The sequence below is a fragment of the Mastacembelus armatus genome, chromosome 13 (assembly GCF_900324485.2).
Source record: "Mastacembelus armatus chromosome 13, fMasArm1.2, whole genome shotgun sequence".
NCBI classification, from domain to species: Eukaryota; Metazoa; Chordata; class Actinopteri; order Synbranchiformes; family Mastacembelidae; genus Mastacembelus; species Mastacembelus armatus.
The window spans coordinates 10,384,453-10,410,217 of record NC_046645.1 but is presented as its reverse complement, the minus strand read 5'-3'; the positions used below and the strand labels follow the sequence as shown (position 1 = coordinate 10,410,217).

Here is a 25,765-nt window from a genome sequence, read left to right as displayed (position 1 = left end):
GTGAAATGCAAATATAAAACACTCTCCTAGCTACATAATAAATACAAGGTCTGTAGTGTTGCTTGTTCTAACATGCTCATTCTGGCACAAGGACAATAAACAGTTGCTGGTACATGTTCCTGGTAAAATTTGGTTTTCAGAAGCTAATCATCCCTTTGCACTTTAATGCTGGTGAAAGGGCAGACTGCTGGACAGTTGGATTACCGCCTGCCATTATTCCAGCAAAGATAACGCCCCCCCCCCATTGTTAGACTTTATTTATTGAACCAACAAAACCCATACCAGGTGCAGCTGGGGCTGAGCTACAGTGACAATGTGCACATGTAGAAGTAAGCTGAGGCCCAGCTGTGGAACATCATCAGATTTGAACAGATGAGGGGTATAGCAAACAGCAGAGCTCTATTTTGGTAATGTCCATGATAGATGAGGAGGAAATTGAATTATCCCTGCCTGAGGTGTCACACACAGAACCAGTGTTTTCTCATTTAACCTCTGATAATGTTTGTGCATGTGCATGTACCAGTGCAGCAGCGAGGTAGCCCATGCCGTTGTGTGTAAGCTGGTTGTTCCATAGCACCAAAGTGACGAGGCCTTTCCGCTGCTCCTTTAGTCCTTCACACACATAAGCCAAACCTGTGAAGAGAAGCAAGGCCAGGAGCCAAAACAGGCACATTCTTTTAATTCAAAAAAAAAAAAAAATAAAAATAAAATCTTGTGAGAGCTAAAATAAATGTGGGAGCCTGGTGCATTAGCAGCAGATTATTTGTATTGTCTTCATATTGTTGCATGTAAAGCATTTGCTAAGTTTTAATGCCCTAGACAGTAATCTAAATGTATTATTTCCGTTTAATGTCATCTGTCTGTAGCTGGTAAATTCAGAGAAGGCCCATTCTGAAAACTTTAGGTTAGGGCTTGTACTGCTCCGCATGCCTGCACACATACTGTAGCTTTGCACAATATGTAACACTGATTATATTCTATTGTTGGGCTCTTTTCATTTTGCTGTGATGACCTCATTTCGTCAGTAATCAATAAACTTACATCAGAATTTGTAAAAGAGCTATGAGAGGTGTGTGCACAAGAAACAAATCTTTTTCACAAAATGGTTCCACCTTGAGAAAACATATAAGGCTAAAGGACAATAAAGCTACTTGTATGTGTTAGTGCTCTATCAGTGCTGGGTACCAGAGTCTAGGATGTGGTTGTTGCGCAGGTCCAGGATTTGGATGTTGTAGTTGAATTTGAGCAAGTTGCCTAGCTGTGCTGAGTCCTGTAGGCCATTGAGCTTGTTGTCTGCCAGATACAATTCCCGTAGGTTCATATTCATCTTCAGAGCAGTAGCTAACAGGAAAATTAGAACATAGAGGAAGGTTAGGAAAAGAAGAAAGAAATGGTCAGGAATAGCAGTCTAAAATCATGGCTCAGGATTCTCTGGATGAATGTGGGGTGTGAAAGAAAAAGACCCCTCCTCTATTACAATCACCCCACTGACACTGTGTCTGTCTTACCCAGTAACATAAGTGGTCTGCCAGACAGGCCAGCATTCTCCAGGTGGAGGACTGCCAGGCTGCCACTAATCCTGAGCGCTCGTGCTACAAAGGGAGCCGAGTGGTCCAGCAGAGGAGTGTTACGGGCATCGAGATACTGAAGAGAGCTTGTCTAGGGGAAAACAACAGCAGAGATACAGTTAATTTCATATGCATGAATAAAGGTGCACACACTAAAATCAAAAATCATGTGTAAAATAATGTTTGTCACATTGTACATACAATCTTTGAGTGGATCATGAGGTAAGGCACACAAACATTTTCTACCACTGTTAAGTCAGATGCTTTAATTTTTATTTTGAATTCACCATCCACTAACCTCTTGTTAATTGTTATTATAGATGCAGTAGTAAATGGATGACAATGTCGACTAATTTACTGAATAACCTATTTTTCATGATGAAAATCAGACCCTAAAGACTCTTTGAAAATGAGAACTATGATAAAACAGTAAAGATAGACATGACAATCACAATATTTAATGCAAAGTCAACCTGCAGTATCTCTAGAATCATAAACTGAAACTGCTGACGAGTAAAACAGTTTCTTCCAATGGACAAAATATCTCTGTTTGCTGTAGACGTCTAACTTGTTCTACTACGGTTAATAAGAAACAGCTTACAGTGTCGCTGTCATCTGGCATAACAATTTATGGATTAAATTCAGCTTCACTCCACTAAAATGGAAAAAACAGCTGAGACAAAGTACAAAAATGCAGGCAGCCAGTTAACATCTATGAAAAGCTAAGATAATTTAACATCAAGTGCTGTAGATGTGGATGTAATGTTACTTTCAGTCTTCACATGATGATCCATCGTAAAGGAGGATGAGCTCTCACCTTCCTCATCATGTGAGCTGCGGCCTGCCATCCACGTGTGCCAATGTGCTTGTTGAAGGAGATGTTGAGATGTGTGGCTGACTCATAGTACTCTATCATGTCAAACAGAGCTGATGCACCCTGGAAAGCACAGAGCAACAGAAACCAAGAAGAACAGGAGAAATATGGTAACTACTGAGACATTTCAGATTAAAATCCAACAGTTTAAACAAAGCTCACAGCTGGTCACAGTTTCAAATCCCTGGGAGACATGTTACAAGATGCAGCATGGAGCAGCTGCAGTTGTCATGGTAACAGTCCCTCTGGATAGATGAGATGTGTTGAGGTGTTTCCATGAGGGCCTCAGTTGGGGGTAAAGAGACACCTGTCGGTGTTCCTGTCTACTGTTGCAAGTAAATACAAAAACAGATTCAGCTGAACTATAAACTGTTAATGTGAAAATTAAAAATGTAACACCACCCCTCTTTTAGATTTGTTAAGTAAAACTACATCAGCAAAATTTACTTGTACTGGTCCTGCAGCAAAATGAATGCAGACCCTCTGAGAAATCCTATTTGGTGAAACTGCTAACAAGTGACTGACATCTGAAACATGACAGAGCTCAAACTTCTCAGAGTTTTGCAGAAGATTTTGGGAATGAATGGTTTAAATATTCCATTCTGTATTGCAGTGGAACAAAAAGCATCAAGTAACATTTCAAAGTTCCTTCATTGTCTGACCTACAGCCCAAATTTCAAAAAATATTCAGTATACAAAGATATAGAAAATATAGAGAAAAGCAGTACAGCATCGTGTTGGAGAATATGGAACTACCAAATGTTTAGCATTAATTAAGGCTAATTGTAAAGTAATGAGCTAATATATGACAATGTCATTCATCACAGACTGAAAAATGTGCAAAAATTAAAATAAGGGGGTACAAAACAGTGTTTAGTGAGGAGGAGATGCAGGACTGCAGTGTAGTGTTAGGTAATACAGCCTAAGGTTGATGTGCACTCAAGCAATCAGAGTGTTTTAATCTCATCACTGGTACATTGACAGGTTCTGACACTGGAGTGAAGGTGGATGGTTGGTTATTTGGCTTTTCTTTCTCATTTGCTTTCATCACAAATCTAAGTATACAGTGATGGAAAATGGTTACAGAGTCATTAGCTTTCATGTGGAATCTGTGTTCCTAGTGTCAGCCAGACATTGGTTAGGACTCCTGTGCTGCAAGAAGTGATCCAGATTAAAATGGTGAGATGAGGATATGAGATTGAGCAAACTCAAACAGGCTACTGCATAGCATCTTATAACCTTTTCCCCTTTGTGTGCATGTGTGTGTATGGACTATACACAAGTGTGTTTATCTACAGGGTGGGGGAAGATGAGTCACAGCCAGGCCAATAAAAGCCAGACTGTGTTATACTCCCCATGCCTGCTCCTCCCTATGCCTCTTTAAACATTTCTCCAAAACAATTTTTCTTCTTTTATTGTCCCATATCATTCTCAACAACACATGACTGCTGCAGACATGGGACTTTGCCAAGTTAAGCAATCAACTACAAGTCTTTCACATCCACTTGAGGGATGAATCCATCCTCTCACATCCTCATTCAATTCCTTTTCTATCCCACCTTCCTCCAGTCTCGCTTCAACCAGCTTCACTTCCTCAATGTTTCTTCATTTCAGCATCTAATTTCATCGGAGCCTGAAGTGAGACACTTCTCTCAGACTAAGATGGGGCTCAATGTTGAATCAGTCACTGACTCATTCAGCATTTCTGGGGCATCGTTGCTTTGGGTGAGTGAGTACGCCACTGTGTGTGAGTGTGTGTGTGTGTGTGTGTGTGTGTGTGCGCGTCTAAGCTGTGTGCATTTTCTAAAACAAAAATTTTTGTAGTACTCTTCATTAATATAACTGCTTGCATTTTGCCGCTTTGTGTACTAATAAGAAAACCTGCATGGTCTCTCATTATGTATACCACTACATAGTACTATGTCTTTAAACAGCGGCTATTTCTAATAAGTCATGATGTTTTTCTTTTAGGAGAGTGCTGGTGTTTCACAAAGTTAAACTCCACAAGTAGAGGAAAAGGAGAAATGCCCTCTCTTAAAAAGTGGCAGAAGAAGCTATGAAGGTATATATGCTTTATAATAGTGCTACTGATTGAGACACTGTTGCTACCTGTTAACAAATCCATATGATCAAAATATATCATTAGGTACAAGGATGGATAGGATCAGGAATGAGGACATCAGAGGGACAGCTCACGTTAGATGTTTTGGAGAAAAAGCCAGGGAAGCCAGATTGAGATGGTTTGGACATGTTCAGAGGAGGGACAGTGAATACATTGGTAAAAGGATGCTGAGGTTAGAGCTGCGAGGAAGGAGGCCTAGAGGAAGACCAAAGAGGAGGTTCTTGGATGTAGTGAAGGAGGACATGAGGATAGTTGGTGTGGAGGATACAGAGGATAGGGCTAAATGGAGGCAGATGATTTGTTGTGGCGACCCCTGAAGGGAGCAGCCGAAAGGAAAAGAAATAGGTAGTAATGGCTTAGGCTGTGTTAAATGCCCGTTTTATTAGCTCCCTGATGCTGTTTATGTGGGTTCAAGGAGGTGTATGTGGGGGTTTGTTACATATTACATTTATTTACACTAACTGTTTTTCAATGAAGTGTACTGTGTGTATTGTATCTTTGAGGCCTAACAAGTGTGTTGAATAAATCATAAAATATTAGCAGTGCCAAGATCTTGGACAAATGTGTTCAATATGTTGTTTACGTCCATGTTTGCTTGCTACAGTCTTCTTACATTCCTTTGTTGGTGAAGTGCTACACACATTTCCATGACTAATCAGTGGAAAAGTACTGACCTTTTGTGGTTCAGAAAAAAGGAAATGCTCTCATTCTGTTGTTTTTGCTTTTGACTACCTGTTTGCATCAGAAGTGGGATTGTGTCATGTTAACATTTGGTGCTTGTGATCACCTTACAACTACATTTCAGCCAAATATCTGAGCAGCAGTCTGACACGCATCAAAATGTCTTTCACAAAGCAGTGAGTAATCAGATCAGTTCTGCTACACGCTTGGTTCAGCTGGTCATGACGTTGTTGTTGATACACTGGACAGTTCAGATTTCATTTACATGGGCTTATTGTTGTGTTGTGTTTGTATTTGGTATTGTCAGGTTTTATGAACTCCTCAATAATGTGAAGGTGTTTTGAGAAGTGTATATTAGGCTGTCTGAGCTGATGATGTAGCCAGTAAGAAGAAACAGAAGCTAAGGGACCAACCTAAAAATGGGGGGTGCAAGAGCTCAATAAAACTACTGACAGGGTGGATCATGCCACCAGTGTGCATGTGCGTATGCGTGCAACAACACAAACAAAATCTTAAAGACATTGCTCCATAGCACTACAAGTGATCAAATACTCTACAAGGTACCTTCATTGTCACTCTCATGGGAAAAACAATTTCAAACTGTAGTTATTTGACAGTGTGGATCTGCCCAAATATCCACTACTATCTTTAAAGACTTCAATTATCAGACCATCAACAGTGGGAGATTGTGGCCTAAATCAATTCTGCAGTTTAAGGTTGAATGTACCACCACTTAAAGAATAAAATAATGAGATGGTAATTAAAATCACCATTCCTAAATGAAACAAACTTAGCCTGTGTCCCTGGGGCTAAAAGTAGACATTGTGCCTGTGTGTGATACAGTACTAGTCAGTATATCTGGAGGTTTGTGTGACAGGAAGTGGTCATGACCTGTGCCCCTCTGTTTCATACTACATCACTCTCTTCATCTTAGCGTGTGTACAGCCCCAAACGTCCCTAATGGTGTTTACACAAGTGGACATCTGTAATAATTAGAAAACCCTTGACAAACACTCAACATCTTGCCAGTGACAACAATCAGAGAATGAGACAGACATGAATGAAGAAAAGATGGAAGCGTGCTTGCTGCACAGAGAAATAAATGAGAAAGAGAGAGAGAATTTTTAAACAGCATATTCTTACATCTTCATCCAGATTGGTCTGCTCCAGGTCTATCACTTTAAACTGGACCCTCTTTAAAACCTCTTCCAGAGACTCACATGCTTTGTAGTCCAGCTTCTCACCTTAAAGACAGAAACACATCTGGTTAGTGCAGCTGTATTGTAACAGTACTCAGTACATTATTACAGAAAAGGTGTGTGAAATTTGAGAAATTATTCTCACAGTATAAAGCAAGCTTGATTTCCACAAGTTAAGTTTATAGTGTTGACAGGCTGTTGCTTTGGTGCTTACCTTTCAGCTCTAAGCATTCATTTCGCTGTGTCAGGTCTTTCAATTCCTTCAGAAACAAAAATAAATAATGTCACTAAAAGTTGACTTTTTGCATTACCACAAACAAGCAAACTGCAAATAGCTCACTTCACTAGCTTCTGTTCACTTAAGAATAAAAAGGCGAAGCAGCAATTTGTTTCCAGTTTAGTGCAAGATGTAGTCTGTTTGAGCTGATTTTTAAAATCTGAACATGAGCTGCTGTTGTGTCTGTGTTCAGTCATGTCATCTATCCTGATCAAAGGGTGGACAGGCATTTAACCTCTTACCCTGCTAAAGCACCCAGCCACCCATGCAACCATAAAAACCTAGAGCTGTCCTCAAAATTTGCAACAGCAAATCCCGCTCTCTAGTTGACTGCCCGGTCCTTTCAGCATGAACTTCATAACCTCTGGCCTCTTTCCACACCGCCCTCACTTCTGTGTGTGTGGTTAAACATAAAGATACTGGTTTAGAGTCACTGACAGTCCAGCATGGATTAAAATATCTCAAAAACACAAGTATGGCTGTTCTTTAGCATCCAGATTGTGTAGAATGTGTGAACACAAGCAGTCCCAGCAAATCAACCTTCACATACAATTGACCTGAGTGCCCTGTCAGTAGGAATGACTTTATCAGTGTAAATACCTCTCTGACAAAGCTGTCAGAACCCAGAATAGTCCATGACTCAGTGTGCCTCTGCATGAGTGGTAGTATGGGTGTATGTGTGTTTTGTGGGTGGATTAAATGAAGCTACTGATTCCATTACTGATCTTGTTCATTAAAAACTGTGATGAAACTTTCTACACTATGTTTTAGTCCCTTCATATCTTGCAAACTCCATCGTGCTGTGGATGTACTCCATAACCCAAAAAGACAAAATGAAATCATGTATTAAGATTGTTTTTCAAAAGTTGATAACAATGCATATCATGTAAGCTACTATATAGTTTCCATTATTCTACCATTACAGTAGCCTTTTGATTGGTCTAGAGAAAGTGACCTGTAAATCAGTATTTTTTTGGCATTTTTGCCTTTATTTGTCAGTGAACTGTACACAAATATAAAGAGAAAACATGGGAAGAGGAGCACTGCTATTGAAGTTCCCAGATGGAATCAAACTGACTTAAACTTGCAGTTATGTGGCATTTGCTGTAATCATTTAACCACCACTCTAAAATGTACAAATGTCATTTGACATACTCAAATTTTAAATCTCTTAGACAAAAACAAGCTGCACTGTCTGCAACATTTAGAGAGAAAGAGAGACAGACGCCTTTGAAATGAATTGTCAGCACACTGGCATATTTAGTGTCTAAATGTGGACTTTGGAGGGTCCAACCCTTGTTAGGTAAGTGTCAGCACGGTACATGCTGATGGTACATGTGATGTTTGCAGCGAGAGCACTTACTGTATATTCCCTATGGAATATGACTGACCATTAGTCTTTAGGGTGAGCAAGTGTATATCCTAGTTGCTGGTGAGGAAAAATGTAGGGTAGTGGGGAATGCACTTGCACCCTAACAATTACAGCAGCAGAAATGTGACATAAGACCACCAAGTGTCCAGGTCGTAAGACTTCAGTGGGAGTAACAGCACAACATGCATTCCACACGCATCTGCTAAACACTGACCCTTATAAACACACAGAGACATAAACAAGAGAGGCTAGAAAAGTATATAACCTGTAGGGCTGCTGGCAAACTACCATGTATACAGTATATATGGACTTTAGAGTGAAAAGGGAAAGAACAGTAAATGACTGCACTCCTCTGGCTTACCCCCCTCTCACTGACCAGCCATTTGGTCTGGCTGGCTTGTTTATGTGGCTGGTTATTGCAGGGATGACTAAGCAGAAATGAGAGCGTGCTGTACTGGATCAGCTAGCAGTGGCGAGAAACTGAGGAGGGCCAGACAATGCCAAAATGAGCAATTACCAAGATGCAAAAAAAAAAAAAAAAAGAGAGGAAGGAAAGGGATAAGGTGGGTCAGCTCTGTCCAGTGGCAGTGGAAATGTACAGAGAGCATCAGGCTAAATGAAGTAGCTCAGCACACTGATGTGCATTTCCACAAGTAGCTGAGATGTTAACCTAATCTTTTTTTCCTCAAGTGACCTTGGGGTGTGAGGATTTCTTTGCAGTCTCCTGAATCACAAATGTGTTTTCATCTTTGGCTCACTTTACCATCACTTTACTTGCCATCACACATGAAGAAAAGCTTCCCGCTACAAAACTCTAGTGCAGAGGTCCTGGATTTATGAGTATGTCCCACAGTGACTGTGTGACAGAGGAAACAGGAGAAAGTGCTAATGTGCCCGTGCTGCAAAGGCTGGCGCTGCCAACTCCTCTATTCTGTCAGTCTGACTAGAGGGGAACCTGTTTAGTTACAGAACATTCCCACACAAATAAAAGCAAAGAGAGAGGAACTGCACAGTAACATAGTACCAGAACTATCAGATGCAGCATTAAAATGGTCGGTAATAGCTCTTTTGTTTACCTAGACAAAAAAGAGCTGAGTTTTTCTTAGAAATAGGCTCTAACTATTATAGAACTCTATTTCTTTTGACATATTCACATGAGTGATGCCCCTTATGGGCAGTGGAAATACCTGTCAATGTATGGTAAAAAAAAAAAAAAAGAATCCAGTAGCAGGGCAAAAACCACATATCCCTCAGCCCACAAAGAAACCAGAAACATCCTTCATGGAAACTGCAATACATACAGAGATGACAGATTAAAGGAATAACCTAAACAAATGAGTAGAAAAAACAATTGCAGAGGCTTCTGTGGAGGACATAAACGGTCACTGTATGGTTCGATGAGTAAGTGATCAGAATCATATATGGCCTTAATAGGCAGGAGGTCTCAGGTCAGCTGAAGACCTGAGGATTGGAGACCCACACACCAAGCTGATAATCAGCAGTTAGCTAAACAGATCAGATCTTTGTGACTTTAACAAGGACCCAGCTGTGGTCCTAGATGACTGGGTCAGAGTATCTCCCAAAGTGCAGGGCTTATCGGGTGTTCGGGTTCTACAGTGGGTGGTATGACCAAAAGTTGCATAATAATTAAGGAAGGACAAGCAGTGAACCAGCGACAGGGTGATGGGCACCCAGAGTTCACTGATGCTGAGGTTGACCTACTTCTAAATGTCATTTATCTTTTTCAAAAGCTTCATTTTGTTTGAATTTTAGTTAAAGTGGATGAAAATATACTGTGCATAGGTTTCTATAAAGCGAAAGATTCAGCAGCTGTGGTGGTAATATCACAACTAGAGTGTGGAGACTTGAATTTGTCTAAAAAAAAAAAAAAACTTAACTTGTCGTCATGACCACAGGTTTCACTCCTTTTACTTTCACTGAACGGCAGACGAACGTGTGCTATTCCTGTCAGTATAACTATGGCAGCAAAAGGATTCATAGGAGACACAGAGTGAGCTGCAGAGTACCAAGTACCAAACAACTGCTGCATTGACTCCTGTGTGCACAGTATGAGGCAGGTAGTCATAATGTTAAGGCTCTTCTGTGATTATTGGCACTGAAATTTCAAATTGAATCCATTTACAAAATCCACAATGTATTCATTTTGATTAGATCCTATTCAATTTGATCTTAATTACATCTTGGTTACCAATGTTGTGTAAAGTGCTTCTTTAATTTTCCCTTTGAGCATAGACAAGGTAGAAACTGAGAGGCAACTGATATCTGCAGACTGCTGTTGGCTAGTTTTAGCTTCCCAGCAGGGACTGAATAAAGTTGAATCCACACATAGTTCACTCAATTTCCATGGGTCCACTTCTCCAAACCAGAGATAATATCTTTTCAACAAACACAGATCAGCATGCAACATCTCAGTCTGTTCCTCTCAGAAATACAATCTCCTGATTTGCTCTAAGATTGGCCACATTAGTCGACTAACCACTCTGAGTCATTACAGTCTCATATACAGCAGCAAATCAGCACAGACTGTAACTATTCACAGTTTATGATACTGTCAATCACAAGGTGGCTCAGGCAGCTGTGATCTCATTTAACATTTCACTTCAAAAAACTTGATTGCCACAAAATACACATTTTACACATCATGTAGCCTTAACTGACCCACAGCAGACGTGTGTTTACTGAGGAAAGACACAAATGCAAAGGTCACTCTTGGTATCAGCGTGTGATTCATAACTCAGAATAAATTGATTAAAGCAGCATTTATTCTCTTGATAGTGTTTCCCTGAAAACCTTTCCCACATTAGTTATGGAGTGTCTTTGTGTTCAGTAACTTTACAGAAATAATAATCCATTCACACCCACTTCATAATTGGCCAGTTACGTGAGGTATAGGTGCAGTAGGAGAAGAACTGGACACATCAATGTGGTTCTACAGAGAGGTTTAAAAAAAAAAAAAAAAAAAAAACTCAGCAGGTCTAGGTTTTGATGGCTTTCCACTCTGCCAAGGGATTTAGCAGGGGATTACGATGTTACACCAGAGGCAGCAAATAACATCAGTCGAAGCTGAAACAACCTTCTCAATCATCACCTTTTCTCTGACCATGTGATCAGCTCTTCCTCACCAGATGAAATGACATGTTCCTTTTCCAACAGAGGGAAGTGAGTTACAAAACAAGACAAAAACAAGCAAGAAGGAAAAAAAAAAAAAAGAATCTAAGGAGACAATGTTATAATGTCAGTATTAGGCTAGCTGCAAATGTTGTGTGTGTGTATATGAGGCGATAATTCTGTCCATGTGATTGTTTTGGGCCTTACCTGTATCTGTTTGAGCACTTTGGGTATGGGTTTACAGTTGAGTTTCTGACAGGCCTGTTTGTAGGAAGAGAGAATCTCCTCCACCGTCACATTCTGAGCTGCAAAACAAAGAATATTACAAAAGTCAGAATTGCTTTTATTGCTTTGCTTCTTTGAGCACGCCTGTCATGCTCGACGACATAAACAGATGCTCGCACACAGAAATTGGTGTAAAAATGACACAATTACATCAGATCAAGTTTTTTTCTCCATGTCTGTCAATATTGTTTCATATTTGTTGATATACTCTATTATATTTGCATTACTTTGAATTATTTTAATGACACGAAAAATGCTCTCTTTTTAAGTAACAGGTTTGTGTGTCTGCCTTGAGGAGCACTCTCCTGACAGAGTGGAACAGAAACTGTAACCCCTTTAGGAGCTCCCCTACTTGAATCAGCAAAAAGAAGGTATTGTTCTTGATGTGTATGCGTGTGTGTGTGTGTGTGTGTGTGTGTGTGGGTCAGCCGCTGCTGCCATCCCAGACTGTTGCAGGGACTAACTCTAGTCAGATGACTGGGGAACATTCAAACCCACTGTTCTGGTTAAGAAAATCTACTGAGATATGAAGTAAGGCACTCAAGCTGAGAAAGAAAGGGAAAAAATGGCAGTAACAAAGAAAAAGACAATAGGAGTATGTATGTAGGAATACAGAAAGTGCTGCTAACAGACAGAGCCCTGTACATCTACAGTGTTTACAGACTGTTCACAGTTATAGATTCAAAAAGCTGAGACATCATCCATCCATACCCGCTTATTCATGTGTTTGCAGCCCTGTGCCCCTCACCGAGCTTGGCAGAATAGTGACAGTGCTCAGTTACACTACAGAAGAAAGTTAAAGACTCAACCTTATGCAAATATCCTCTGATGCTGTGCATGCAAATGTCAAGAGAGAGCCTGCTGTGGTTATCTTGAATACAGCAGAAAATGAAGCACTAAAATGTGAAGGTAATAATTCAATGATGATTTTTCTACAGAAATTATTTCAGTACAGTATTGCATCATGTACTGCAGATGCCTTTCTTGAAAGTAATCATGTGATAACCCACTGAAAGTGCTGGCATGCAAGATGTTAGTGGCCTTTAGGTAGCAGGATCATCAGGATCATGGTTGAATCTGTGTGTCTACATTTCTGAACAAGCACAGGTAACAATGAACAGCTTGCTGAAGGGACAAAGAGACAGTTTAACACCTGCATGATCAACAATACATGTTTCAGCAACTCACCATCTCAGTGAAACTCAGCGAAACTCAGCAATGTCACACTAGGACTGAAAATTACTACTAGAGACAAATACTGTGGTAAGCCTGAAGTAATGCTGTATGTGTTGGAAACTAAATGAAGGAGTTACTGCCACATAAATACAATAAGAACAGCCACAACACATCTTTCACTTGTTTCAGACCCAGAGCAAAATAGCCACCAGAAGGGAAATAATTGCCTGTGATCCTCCAGCAAGTCCTCACACATATATTCTACAGTATGTACCTGCACACACACATTACAAAGTCTGTTCAGTGAGCAAATTTTGACTGTTAGTGTCCAGTGATCAGATGTGTAACAGCTCTGTAGGCTAGACTAAAACTCACATGTACCAAAGCAGAACTAATGATTATGTATCTGGTTTTTAAAGCTTTAAATAAAATCCTCAGTCACCAGGAAACTGCATGAACAAACTTTGCTTAGTTAACCATAAATGGCAACGCAGTCACCAAAAATCAACTGTTTGCATATAAATACCTCTAACTGCTCAACCAGTCTTTAGGCACATTAAATGAAAGAAAATAACCGTAGCACAATTTTATGCTTGCTGCTTGATAAACAAACAGAGGAGATGTAATTATTATGCAAACAGATATATTTAACCATTTTAACCCAAAACAATTGCTGTTTTGGGTCTATTTTTGCTTGTTTCCTTGTGCACTGTAGTCCTTGTCACTGTTTACTTCATGCTACCTCTGTGAAATTGTTCCTCCTGCCAACACCAAGCTTCACTTAAAGGTGCCACGCACTGGACCCTCATGCTACCTCACCCTAGTTTTCTACTCTCCCCAAGTCCATGGTTGCATGAGGATGGTCTTCACTTCAGTCACACTAATCTTCTATATATGTGTATGCAACATTTATATATTCTGCCTCATAAATAAAATACAAATGGTGAATTTCTGTGATAATACTGTGACTTTTAAAGTGACACCAATCCAAACATTACTGAGAAAAAAATTATTCATACAAGTATACCCAGGATATGTCTGGAAATGAATGAAAAACAAAGTTATAAACCTGACTTAACAGGATAAAATCTTTCCTTGTTTATACCATAGATATAGTCCCGTGTGTGAAAACTAACAGACATTAAATTACGCAGAAAGTCAGGCACAGCTACATGAATTAAGGTTAAGCCCTCCACAGAGACTTTGAACAAATAGCACAGTCACACAAGCATTTTTAAATTATTGCTCCTCTTTTGCCAAAATTGTGATGAATGTGATAAAGTTTTATAAGTCCTGCATATGTCATGTCAAGGGAAATAGATTCAGCAAAAAAAAAAAAAAAAAAAAAAACGTGAATAATTTGCAAATAATTTGCTAAAATGGTTTCAAGGTGAGGTCCTCCATCGTTAATGTTAACCTCTAGGGCTTCAACAGTCAGCATCTACAAAATCTGCAAAAATATCTGGACAAGACTGTGTGGACTTAACCTAAATGCCTTTGCTTCTCAAGAGTGCAGTCTTGTAAATGTGTACAGTACAGTGTGTGTTCCACTGAACACTGTGTCCTTGGAAATGTGTTATTGTGCAGAGTCGCTGTGGAGCAAGTGTGTGTAAACACTTCCTGAGGGAAGGTGGGGGTTGTAGGTGGGGAGGGTCTCATGCTTAGTTCATTAATTAGAGAAAGAGAAGGCAAAGTGAGCAAGATGGAAGCTGAACAAAAGAGGAACATGAGTGTATTTAAAATTTGAATAATCTAGCAAAAACGCACTCAAAAACAAAAGGTGAGGTTAGGTTGAATTCCTCAGAAAAAAAACTAAAAGAATGTAGAAGTAGGACATTTTGAAAAGAGAGAATAAAATTAAGGAAAACAATAACAAAGAGCTACTTGGGAGACAAACGCTAGTGCTGATTAAAACTTGAGAGATGAGAGCTTCAGACCTGCAGGATCATTAAAAGTTGAGCTACAGCTGTTGCCTGCATTTGTGCCTGGCCTGTCTTTGTTTTATTGCACTCCCTCCAGTGCTGCTGGTACACGTATAGAGGGAGTGGCTGTGAGGAGGTACAGTGAAGGAGGAGGGAGGGGAAACAACTGCTCTAAACAACATCTTTGAAACCTAGTTTAAATGGAAGGGGAAAGTTGATGATAGGGACAGTTTAAAAAAAAAAAAGAAAAAAAAAAAGAAAAAAAAAGAGAACACTAACATAAATCACTAGATTTCTCAGTTAGCTACTAAGATGACTTAACATGTGAATTCCAACAACTTTAGACTAGAGTCACGCACTCAACATCCAACAAGATGTCGAATATTATTTCAGAAATCCAACATAAGCCTTCAACCACCATCCTTAGTTTGTCCTGACCATCCCTTCAGTAGTCAAAACCTGCTATTCAAGAAAACAGCACATAGGGAAGGGCAGCTTGGATTGAGATTTCAGGTGTGGAGAGGACAGAAGAGAAGACATAGATGGTAGAGGGTGAAGGGAACTTGTCCATATCTTCTCTGACTCAGTGAACCTGCTATATGACAAAAACATAAGCAGAATGACCTTTTTCTCCTTGTTATTGTTATTGGCCCCCATTTACTGTGCCGTAACACCACATACTAAATCCCTTGCTGTTGCCACTGCTGAGCTTGGGAGCAAAATAATAAAAAGCTTCAACAGCATGTAGCTTGCTGACTCAGATCAACAGAGGTAAATAAAGCACATTGTAAAGAACGACCTTTTGGCCACTGTCCTACTGGTAAAGATTTACCCTTTAGTGGAGCAACATTTACCCTTTGGTGGAACAACATTATCAACAGTGAGCTGGACTTCAGCATAAATGTCACCCAACTAGCCATACTAAACTGAAAGTACACTGAAATTATTCAGATATGTTTACATGCTGACAAGAAAAAAAAAAAAAAACAAATGTACATGGAAAACGGGTATAGCTTTCCTACTGAACTTTTAGGAGTCTGTTTCAGCTCTACCCTAACAAGTTCTGACTGTGTTGTATCCGCACTACAGTACACAGCAAGCTGGATTGGTATCTTGGGGTGAGGAAAAACAGCAGATGATGAGGGAGGTATATGTGACACAAATTATAAATCAATTACTTAAGCTGCGCAACTGGCAGAGCTGCAACAAGTACAGATATATACGTATTCTAGGAAGGGAGTGCTGTATTTACATTATGTTAAAGCTTTCTAAACAAAACATTTTTTTCACAGCTAGGCATTGAATATAAGCAGACGTCCAATCTGCTAAACCTGCTGCTTCACTTCCACGCCCTAATTGTGTCTGTGCTGTAAAGCACAAGGTGAGGTCAAGGTTTTTGGAGAAACATTAACACATCACTACAACAGTAGGCAGATTTCAGAGCAGCCAGTACACCTGAGGTTAAAGCCAAAATAGGGAGATCAAGCAACAATTGTGTAAAAATAATTGCTTGTCACTGTGTTAGTTTCATCACCTGCATTTTAGCCTTGGTACACATGTCAAACCTCCACTCGATGTGTAAAATTTCTCAGATCATTTTGGCCTTTTTAATATTGTATTCTCATATTCTGCCCTCCATGGGCCTCACTTTTCAGTATAATGCAATTCAATACAACAATGCAATTCATTTTATAAGCTGCTTAACCAGTTTCAGGTTCCAGTTTCAGAGGGCTGGAACCTATCCCAGCAAACGCTGGGTCGACAGGCAGGGTTCTCTCTGGTAAGGTCACTAGTCCTTAGATGTGCCAGTACAGCCCAGACATGTTTCTGATATTTGATTAGGAGGAGCTGAAAATTTCTGCAAATTTCATTGACTGACAATCCAATATTAAAACCCCAACCACCAAACACAGCGATTGGATCTTAAACTTCTAACTCACACTTTCTTTTTTCATTCCTGACACCCATCTCTGTTGCTATTCATGTGCAAAACAGCACAATGAATACCTTCTAGAAAGACAGTGAAAGTTACTCCCATACCTGTTGGCCTGCTGTTGATATGTTGTACATGCCGTAAACAAATGCACTTAATTTCCTTGCATACAACATACAACAGGTTTGATCAGTCACAGTTGAGGCACTAACTAATCAATCTGAACAAGTAAAACTCTGATCTTGGGGAAGTCCAAAACATTCCTACAGAGCTGAGAGACAAGGATTTTGGCTGAAAAAACATGGTCATGCCTGAACTCGACAGGTTGCCATCCCATTTATTTCTCAAACAATGTTAATTCATTTCATGAAAACACAACTACTTAACAAGTGGAAAAGAGAGAGAGAAGTAATGAACTCTGAACTAATTTCAGTAAGTTGTTTATTTTCAATTACTCTCAATAATGCTTTCTAATTAAATCCTGACAGTTCCTCATATCAGCTCATTAAACCAATGTAACACTTTGTTGTTTATTTTTGATTTTCAATTAATACTGCCTAGCATGCCTTTTGCCATGTAAGTATGACCTCTCATCAAAAATTATGTACCATTATTGAATGAAGCAGCTAAAAATAAAAGGCTTCTCTGTACCAGCTGCACATCATCATAACACTGTTGCAGTCAAAGCCTCTATCGCCACCCACAAAAGGCCAGAACAGGTCAACCCACAGTGTGAGCGTGGGCTTTAGTACCAGACTGTTTGTGCTAGCCTTAGTGTGAAAGATGAAACTAAAACTAAACTAAGTCAGGAATTTAAATTTGCTGTGGAATTATTTCCACTTTTTCAGAGCACCAACATTTGTAAGGTGGAGTGAGGGGCTATTTGTTGCAGGGTGAAGATTATGTATTTGTTGTCATAATCAATAAAAAGACTACAGAAATCAAGCATGCATGTAAAGAATGCACTAAGCACACAAAGTGCAGTATTTCATTAGGCATGTATAATGGCTTACAAAAAAAAAAATGGAAAGGTTTGTGAAATACAAAGTGTGTGGGGGGACTTAGAGCTCTGTCCCTGTTTTACCACCTATTCACACCTGGGAAACTGATACAGAAACACCAGACAATCTGACTGTTGCCTTTAGAAATTGTTGTGGCAAAACCCGTTGGATGAGCAATAAAGAGAGTGCAGACTGACTGACTTTTATGAATATATTTCTTGCAAGAAAGGAGCAAACATAATAGAACACAATTGATCAGAGTCTACAAAACAAATTAGGCAATACTGGCACCTTACTTTCTCTGAACCTCTTAAAAGAGCTCTACACTGTTTCCACATATTTCCACATAATTCATCTAAGGGAACATGGACCGTAACTACATTCTTGTGGAATTTAAAGCAGTTGATGTTTAAAGTAAACCGTTCCAGCGTGTAAACACTTGCGATTCTCATCCTGTGATGTGCTGAACAGTGAGCACCTTTACTGACCTAGAACCTCCTGTCAAATGAAAGTGCTGAATAAGTACAGACAACAATCATCTAAGCAAAAAATATTTAAATGTCTGCTCTTGTTCCATATTTTGCACAACAAATAATAATTTCAGAGACGCTGTTTACTGCACAGAATCAAGGATAAGTACAAAGTAAGGTTATCTGAATTGCTGAGCAGGCATTCAAGTCTGGACCAACTTCCATTTATCTTCCTCTGCCATGCCATATTTACTCCTTCATCAGTCACTGTTATTCTTTGTCTTGCTGAAACAAAAAAGTGCAAAGACAGCCTATAGGTGATGTGCTTTCTCCCCTCTCTCAAACAAAGAGGAAACAAGCAGAGACCTGTCTGCATGTGTGCAAAGAAAACGGCAACTCTTGCAGAGACAGACGACGGGGAAACCAGGTATAATTTAATTCCGCTGAAAAGCTTCAACCAGTATAATGTCTTGAATTTCTTCTGTTTGATGTGTACTGTGCACATACAGCTTTCACTAGTTAACAGTGTGTCAAATGCTTAACACAAACTTTGGCAGCCACTGGAAATGTGGTGAAAACTGTACCAGCTCCCATCAAGCTACTGCACATAAACAGCTGACTGGCCATCTGCACACATCTGGAACTAAGCAGACAGCTGGGGTTTCAGTAAGAGTTAGTTACATAACAACACTAAGAGAAAGGACTATGGTGGGAAAAGTGCAGCTAGTTGACTGACTTAAAAGGCACTGATTAGCTTATACTTGGACAATTTGTTTTGTCGCAGATAGGGTTGCAAAATTTCCATTTTTTTTTTTTTAACTGATAGGTAAACACCATCAAAAATCATTAATAAGTTACTGTACCTCTTGAATGGATGTCATGGCCTGGCTCAACGTAATTTACAAAAGCTTGCAATGTCCACCAGGTTTATAGGCACCATATTCTTTTCAATCAGTGCTATGCAACGCAGACAATGTTGGTTAATATATTTTTAATTGGTCACATTCTTAATGACAATGAATTGACTAACAATTTATGATTAACATCCATTGTAGCAGCTAATACTACCCTACAATATCTGACTGAAGGATTCGCTTTCTGATAGAGGGAAATGCTGCAATAATCACAAGCATGAAGTCTCAGTAAAGTGATAGCCACCTTGAATTGATCATTAAGACATGGACACTTAGAATTTAATCCACTTTGTTTTAGATTTATGGCCAACATCTTCAGCAGTCTTTAGGCAATTTGCTGCCCTGATGACTGAAACTATCCAAGTTAGTCAGTTAGGTACTGTACCACATTGCCGCTATCAAATGTATCTTCCATAAAGTATGTCCAATTATGGATATTAGTTTGACATCTCTTATCAGCTCAATTATTCTAAAGGGCTTCAAAAAAGTATTTAATCTTGAAAACAACGTATTGCTATTCATGCAATATTGGCAAAACCTTTGTCTCTTTGTTTTGGCTTAACATAACACACTGAGGTTGTGTTTGACTTTGAATATGGTATCCAGAGTGCATGAATCTGAAAACACTGACTGCCTGTTTTAGCTTGGACAAGCAAAACAGAATCTTAAAGAAAAAAAAAAAACAATGATGTAAGCCCAGAGTTGGCTGGTAGGCATGTAGCAGCAAACTGCTTGCTTTATGTTGATTTTATCAGATTACATCATCATTATGAAATAAGGATTTTATATGGGCCACAATTAAATATACTGACCATAGAAACAGAAAAACATGTAAATGAGGACAACTCTTCTGTGAAGTCAGCTGCATTTAAGGACAGTGCAGTAAGGGACTACAGTGAATATGAGACTGAACAAAGGTGTAACACGCTGGCACTTGGCAGCGTAAGCGGCTTGGGTATCTATAGCATAGTGACAGAATGGGGCTGCATGGATGGAAAATTAAGACACCTTTCTATAATCTTTATCATTTACGTAATAAAGATTTTAAACCACTGCACAGCCAATGATACAGAAGAGCTATTGTCGCTTTCATGTTAATTTTGTCAGAAAGTGGCCCTCGACCATGAAGTAATGATTTGGTCATACAGTTGTTTGTCCCACTTGTTACTGGATGGTGCTGTGTGGTGCAGTTTTGTTGTGTGCCAACAGAAAAGAAGCCATTTTCATAATTGGCATATAAAAACCAACTGGAACCACATGTGGATGCTCTTCCTTTTCACGCATAAACAGCATTTTTAAACTTACTACAAACTGGCTTTTTGTGGGGAGTCTAAAGCACAACAAGATGATCACTTAAATTCTGAGGTGACAGGGTTTTCACATGACAGACGTATAACATCACACGCCAGAGCTTTAGGAAACCTTGCAGAGATGGGTGCGAGAATGCTGGGGCTGAGCGCCTACTGTACTTAAACAAGTGGCAGTGTTGCGCCCTCTCCTAGTCTCCTGTCCTTTTCTGTGCCATTTCACACTGATGTGCTGTGGATGGTGACAACAGCGTCATTCACACATGACTTGTCAGAGGTGGGGCAGAGTCTGGATGACAAGACGGTGACAGTAGGTAAACCCACAGAAGTGATTAAAGCCAACATTTTAGAAGGGATCTGCTTCTTACTTAATACAGATAAGCCCAAAGGTTTAAACTGCCCCCTAAACCCATTTACATAACCAAAATCATCCTTTACCGGCACAGGTCTGCACAAAGGCAGAGAATCAAAAGTAAACTAATTAAATTTAATGTCTTTTAATGGTGCAGCTCAAGAAATGGCACAACTTTGCAGTAGTGTGCAAATACACTGGAATCAATAACCAGTAGCTGTGTGCAGATCAATAATTAACACAGCGCTCGGGGTAGACTGGAGCAGAATTTGAAAACGTTCAACACCTGCAACCCACAGGCTCTCTGCAAAACACACACAATCTCACATGACCACACTTATACAACACAGACCTCCAGCAGTTTAGCTTTGTTGGCATTACTGCAGATACAGCAACTACAGTTAGAAAGTAAATAATGTCACTGTTCACTCTGCCTTAGCCTTTACTGTAGGATGCGATAACAGTGCTTCAACAACAGCCTCTCTTGGTTCGATGACCTACGGTGGTTAGAAAAAAAGAAAAAAGAAAAGAAATACGAAACCAGACCTGTGTCGGAGGGACAGAAGCTGCTGGACCAGCTGGAGAGTGACATTAGAGGTGGATAACAGTTTTATGTTCTATTTTTGAATGAGGAGACAATTGGTGTAATGTGTAGACAGTGCAGATAATGTCTGTCAAGTCCAGCCTCCTCAGAATTGATAAGCACAGACAAGGGAGGGGAAGTGCAAGGAATTCCTGTTTTACAAGGACAGAAAGTCCTATACAGACAGTGAGAGAGGAGGAGAAATCGTCATTAGACACCAGTCAAACTATGACTGGTAAATTCTATATCGAGTTGACCAATTACTATCAATCTTCAGCCTTGTTGGTACAACTACAATGATTTGGGGTTTCAGTGCAGACAGAAATAAGGTTAAAGGGCAGAATTCCCCACAAAACAAACACCAACAGACATACACTTCTTTCTAACAATGTCCAAGACAAAGTGCATGTGTCGCACAGACAGAAATGAATAATAGATGAATGCAAACTAGAGCTAACCCAAAGGGCTGATATTATCACCAGGTATTATCCTATCACAGACATACTGGAAACAGTGTGTATTCTGGACTGAAAAAAGCAAATAAACTGATGCAGAAAACACCAATTTAGTAACAGACTAATGTTTATCATGCTTTGGGGTGCCTGAGCTGAGAGTGTGGATATCTGATGGCTAATCAAGTTTTATTTGAATTCCATAAAGTGATTAGATAGATAGAAAAATAATCAGTAACTATTTTAACAACTGATTAATCATGTGAGCCATTTTTAAAATAAAATATTTGCCTGGTCTAGCTTATCCAAAACAAGACATCTAGAGATATCACTCTGGGCTCTGGAAAACTGACATTTGTCTTTTTTTGACATTTATAGACAACTAACTAATTAATCCGGAATGTAATCTGCACTGGCGTTGGCCGGATAACAAAAAATGACGCACACTTAAGGAATATTAACCTTAGTACCAATACCTTACTAGTTTTGCATCTAAACTCTACTGAAATTTTTATTTTACAAAAACAACAATAAAGCCAACAAATAGTACACAAATAATTCCCACAAAACATAAAGGGTGTAAAATGATAGGTCCATTCTAACTTTCATTACTGATTTTTGATGTAGTGACATCCTCTAGTGTTTTCTATTTTTGTGTGTCTGTGCTCAGTATTTCTTCATATTTTCATGGAGAATTGGGTATTCATGATGCATATACTACAGCTGGCCTTAACAGCTGACATCTGATTGTTAACTCAGCTGATTTAACACCTATTTGCAGCCATGTTGTTGCCAATAGGTAACTGTAAAAGCAAGAACAGAGATATAAAACAGTCAACACTTATGGTTCATTTATAAAATAGGCTGTGATTTGGTCAGAAGACTTAATATAAAATGTCCTTTGTGATTTTCTCTGGTGCAGGAAATCTAGAACTGCTCTGTCTGTGAAAAACCTAGCTAACTTTTTAAGTTTTCAAAGCCCCTCTGCACTGAAAACACATCACATAACATTTCATGGGTCAGGGAGCCTCGAATAACCTGGTGCCAAGTGGGCCTTGGGTCTGATGATGAAATGGAGTTGCACATAGGCTTGCAGGATAAGCAGTCATTAACATGGAGGAATTGTGCGCAATGCTGGTGGTAGTCTTTAACTTACTCATACTCATTCGTATTACAATAAAGTTGAGGTGCTCTACTTGTAACAGTGCAGTACCATATTAGCCATCTTATTCGGGAAGGTTGCTTTGACAAACAGTTGCTTTCTTGCACTATGATGACTCTACAAAAATGTTCTGATAAGTCTTACAAAATAAATGACTTAGCATATGTTTACAGTACGATCCAGTGCTTTTGTAAAAACATGCTTTGCTGATTTAAGGCCAAGCTGCACTTAGACTGATTAAGTCAGCTAGGGAGGAAGAGAAGGCATGCACCATGTTAGGGAAGTTCAGGAATTTCAGTATATTCTGCAGTATTTGCCCAGGGCTGCAGGGAAAGAACTAGTTCTGCTCAAGTCTCAACAGGGAAGGGGGAAAGAAAAGAAAAAGTGTGCAGAGGAATTACATTATCTAACTCAGATCAAAAGGAAATTCACATCATTTACTACATCACTCATTTTGTTGACAGCAGCACAGCAGTAGTAGTTCTAAGAAATGTTGCTGGTCAATATTTTTTGGATAATTCCAGCCCTCAGACATCACATGCTAATTGATACCACAAAAGTGGAGGATATCAGTTCTGTAAAAAAGAAAGTGCCAAGGGAGAAACGGAATATGACACTCCAGCTGGGTACTCTTGTTCCCCCAAAGTTTGCTTGCTTATGAACCTGAGGTGTTTAACAGCTTTCTAGACTCTCTTGAAGTTCACCCCTGTTCAGGAGCTCATCCTGTGACAGCAGTTACACCAGGTACATGTTGCTTTCTTATTCGATCTCAGTGTTTAAATCCTATTTAACATATTCCTTCCCTTTCCAACTTGAGTAACTTGTACTGTGCATGAATGAAGCGTCTGGCTCTGTGAGCTTAACCCCAGGGTATCTGACATTAGATCTGCAGATAAAGGGTTTGGATGGACAGTGGGGCAGTGTTAACTCTTAATGCAGTACAAAGTGTCCTGAAGACATTCAGATACATTTCATTTCCAGACTTTCAGCCTTAGACACAAACAGACATTCGGATAGCCTGTAGCATGCAAAAACATGTCCTTAAGACAGATAGTAGAAACAGAAAAGATGTCCGAGTGAATGTTAAAGGTTAAGGATGTTGACTAGGTGACGCTGACTTTCTAAATGATTATTAGAGTCATTTTGAAATTTTGAAAACAAGCAATTACTTATTAACCCTTCGGGATACAATGTCAGATATTTCATTTGTTATGAATAAAATGTTAGTTTCTCTGATTATTTAAAATGGGGTCTACACTTCCAGCTTATTTACATTTAGGCTAACTATATTTACTTCTGAGGTCATTTAAATGCCACAGTAACCTATTCAAACTGCCGCTATCTGAATTAGTTTATAAAAAGTATATATGCATCCAAAGTAAGCCTTATTTGAAGTGGTGTGGAACAAGGCTAACATCACACCAAAAAATAAGAATTATGGAAGAGGTGTGTATTAAATCCTTCTATATATTAGGAAACAAAATGACTTCAGTCTCACCTCATTACGAGAATATATCAATTGAAAGTACATAGTGTTGAGATTTGATTTGTATAATAAATTTTATTTTATAATTAAATTTATTGTATTTGGTACAAAAATAGTTCTAATGCATACTCCAGTTACTTTTACCTACAATAAAAACAGAATATTTTGTATTGTGATTAATTTCACCCCCAACAATCGTCTACCTATGTATCAGCTGCACAATCAGTTGGACCTTTGGAAGTGAACTAAATGTGATAAACGTGCTGTGATAATCATTTCACGCTACAGATGCTTTTCTCAGTGCTGAGTGTTTCATTAGGGCCCAGAAATCTTGGCTGCTGGACTTTGCACTTGGGGAATGTGGCCAAAGATTTTTCATGTTCAATTTAGAAATGCTGCTTGGCATGTGCACTGTCAAATGATATACGGTTTGTAAAAACTACACAGTAAAATGATAAGCAGTTAAAGGGATCCATGTTATAAACATGCAAATTATTTTAAGTGTGTAGAATATAATTTACAGTCACGTGTTAGCATGAACGCTAGCTGTATGAAGGTTGGAGGGGGTGTTAATAGAACAATTTATATTCAGCTGAACATGAGACGATATTATTCATGCATATCAACCTTGCTTCTTTTGTGCTTTTTGCATCTCGCCCTCCCCACCTGAACATTTTCCATCACCGATCCTTGATTCGGCCCAGCCTACATTTTTGGGTTTAGAACGTCTTCCCACAATTTAGCTATTATGCTGCTGTACTACTAAATGTACCAAGCAGCAGGGGACCAATAGGTTTTTATCCTGTTAAATATATGACCTTTATTGTAAAAGATACACATATGCTTACATAGAAGATCAACTTTATAAGTTAAAGAATAAATGCTGTGTTAACTCGTTGTTGTGACTAAAGATTTGGTTACTTGTATTAACACAATAAAGGCATTGCCATATCCTGCATGAGCTTCCTTATGACATGTTTTCACTGAACAAACAGTAACCTACTGTGGTAACATGGCACACCTCAAGGAGTGGTGGGATTCACTCACAATACTGTATACAGCACATGCCTGGGACTATATTTAGATAGACAGGCGTATTCTGGCTGCTAGGGAAAAAAAAAAACTCAGACTACGTTATTATGTTGTTTGGCAGCTTAAAGTAAGAACTGAGCTTTTGTTTGAAGAAGGGGCGGGGGCACAGGTGCTGCCTGAGGACTAAATAGACTGTAGTGTGATCTTGCAAGAGCTTGGAAGAGAGACACAAAAGAACATTCCTCCAGAAGACCTGCACACTGACACGCCTCTCACATATCAGTGTTGACATGCATTCACCAAACCCATTTTTACCCAACACTCACCAAATATGCACTACGACAGGGCACATTTTGAATCCAAACTGAACTTAACAAAACTACAAAAATGGCGTTAAAAGTTTTCTGAGGGGAAAAAAACTAACATGTTCATGCAGGCACAAACTAGAATAAATAGAAAGTAATTCAC

The 25,765-nt window shown here is 39.3% G+C and overlaps 1 protein-coding gene across 2 annotated transcripts in view; it reads right to left on the bottom strand.

Annotated features, from left to right (window-relative positions):
• Window positions 1–25,765, bottom strand: part of ppp1r37 (protein phosphatase 1, regulatory subunit 37) — a 35,274-nt gene that overhangs the window by 7,680 nt on the left and 1,829 nt on the right. For both annotated transcript variants that reach the window (XM_026298717.1, XM_026298718.1), the window contains exons 2-8: window positions 11,430–11,527; window positions 6,659–6,704; window positions 6,389–6,489; window positions 2,386–2,505; window positions 1,509–1,659; window positions 1,186–1,341; window positions 521–633 (exon numbers count right to left, since the gene is read on the bottom strand). In XM_026298717.1, the coding sequence (XP_026154502.1) occupies window positions 521–633; window positions 1,186–1,341; window positions 1,509–1,659; window positions 2,386–2,505; window positions 6,389–6,489; window positions 6,659–6,704; window positions 11,430–11,527 (785 nt within the window). The remainder of the gene's footprint in view (window positions 1–520; window positions 634–1,185; window positions 1,342–1,508; window positions 1,660–2,385; window positions 2,506–6,388; window positions 6,490–6,658; window positions 6,705–11,429; window positions 11,528–25,765) is intronic.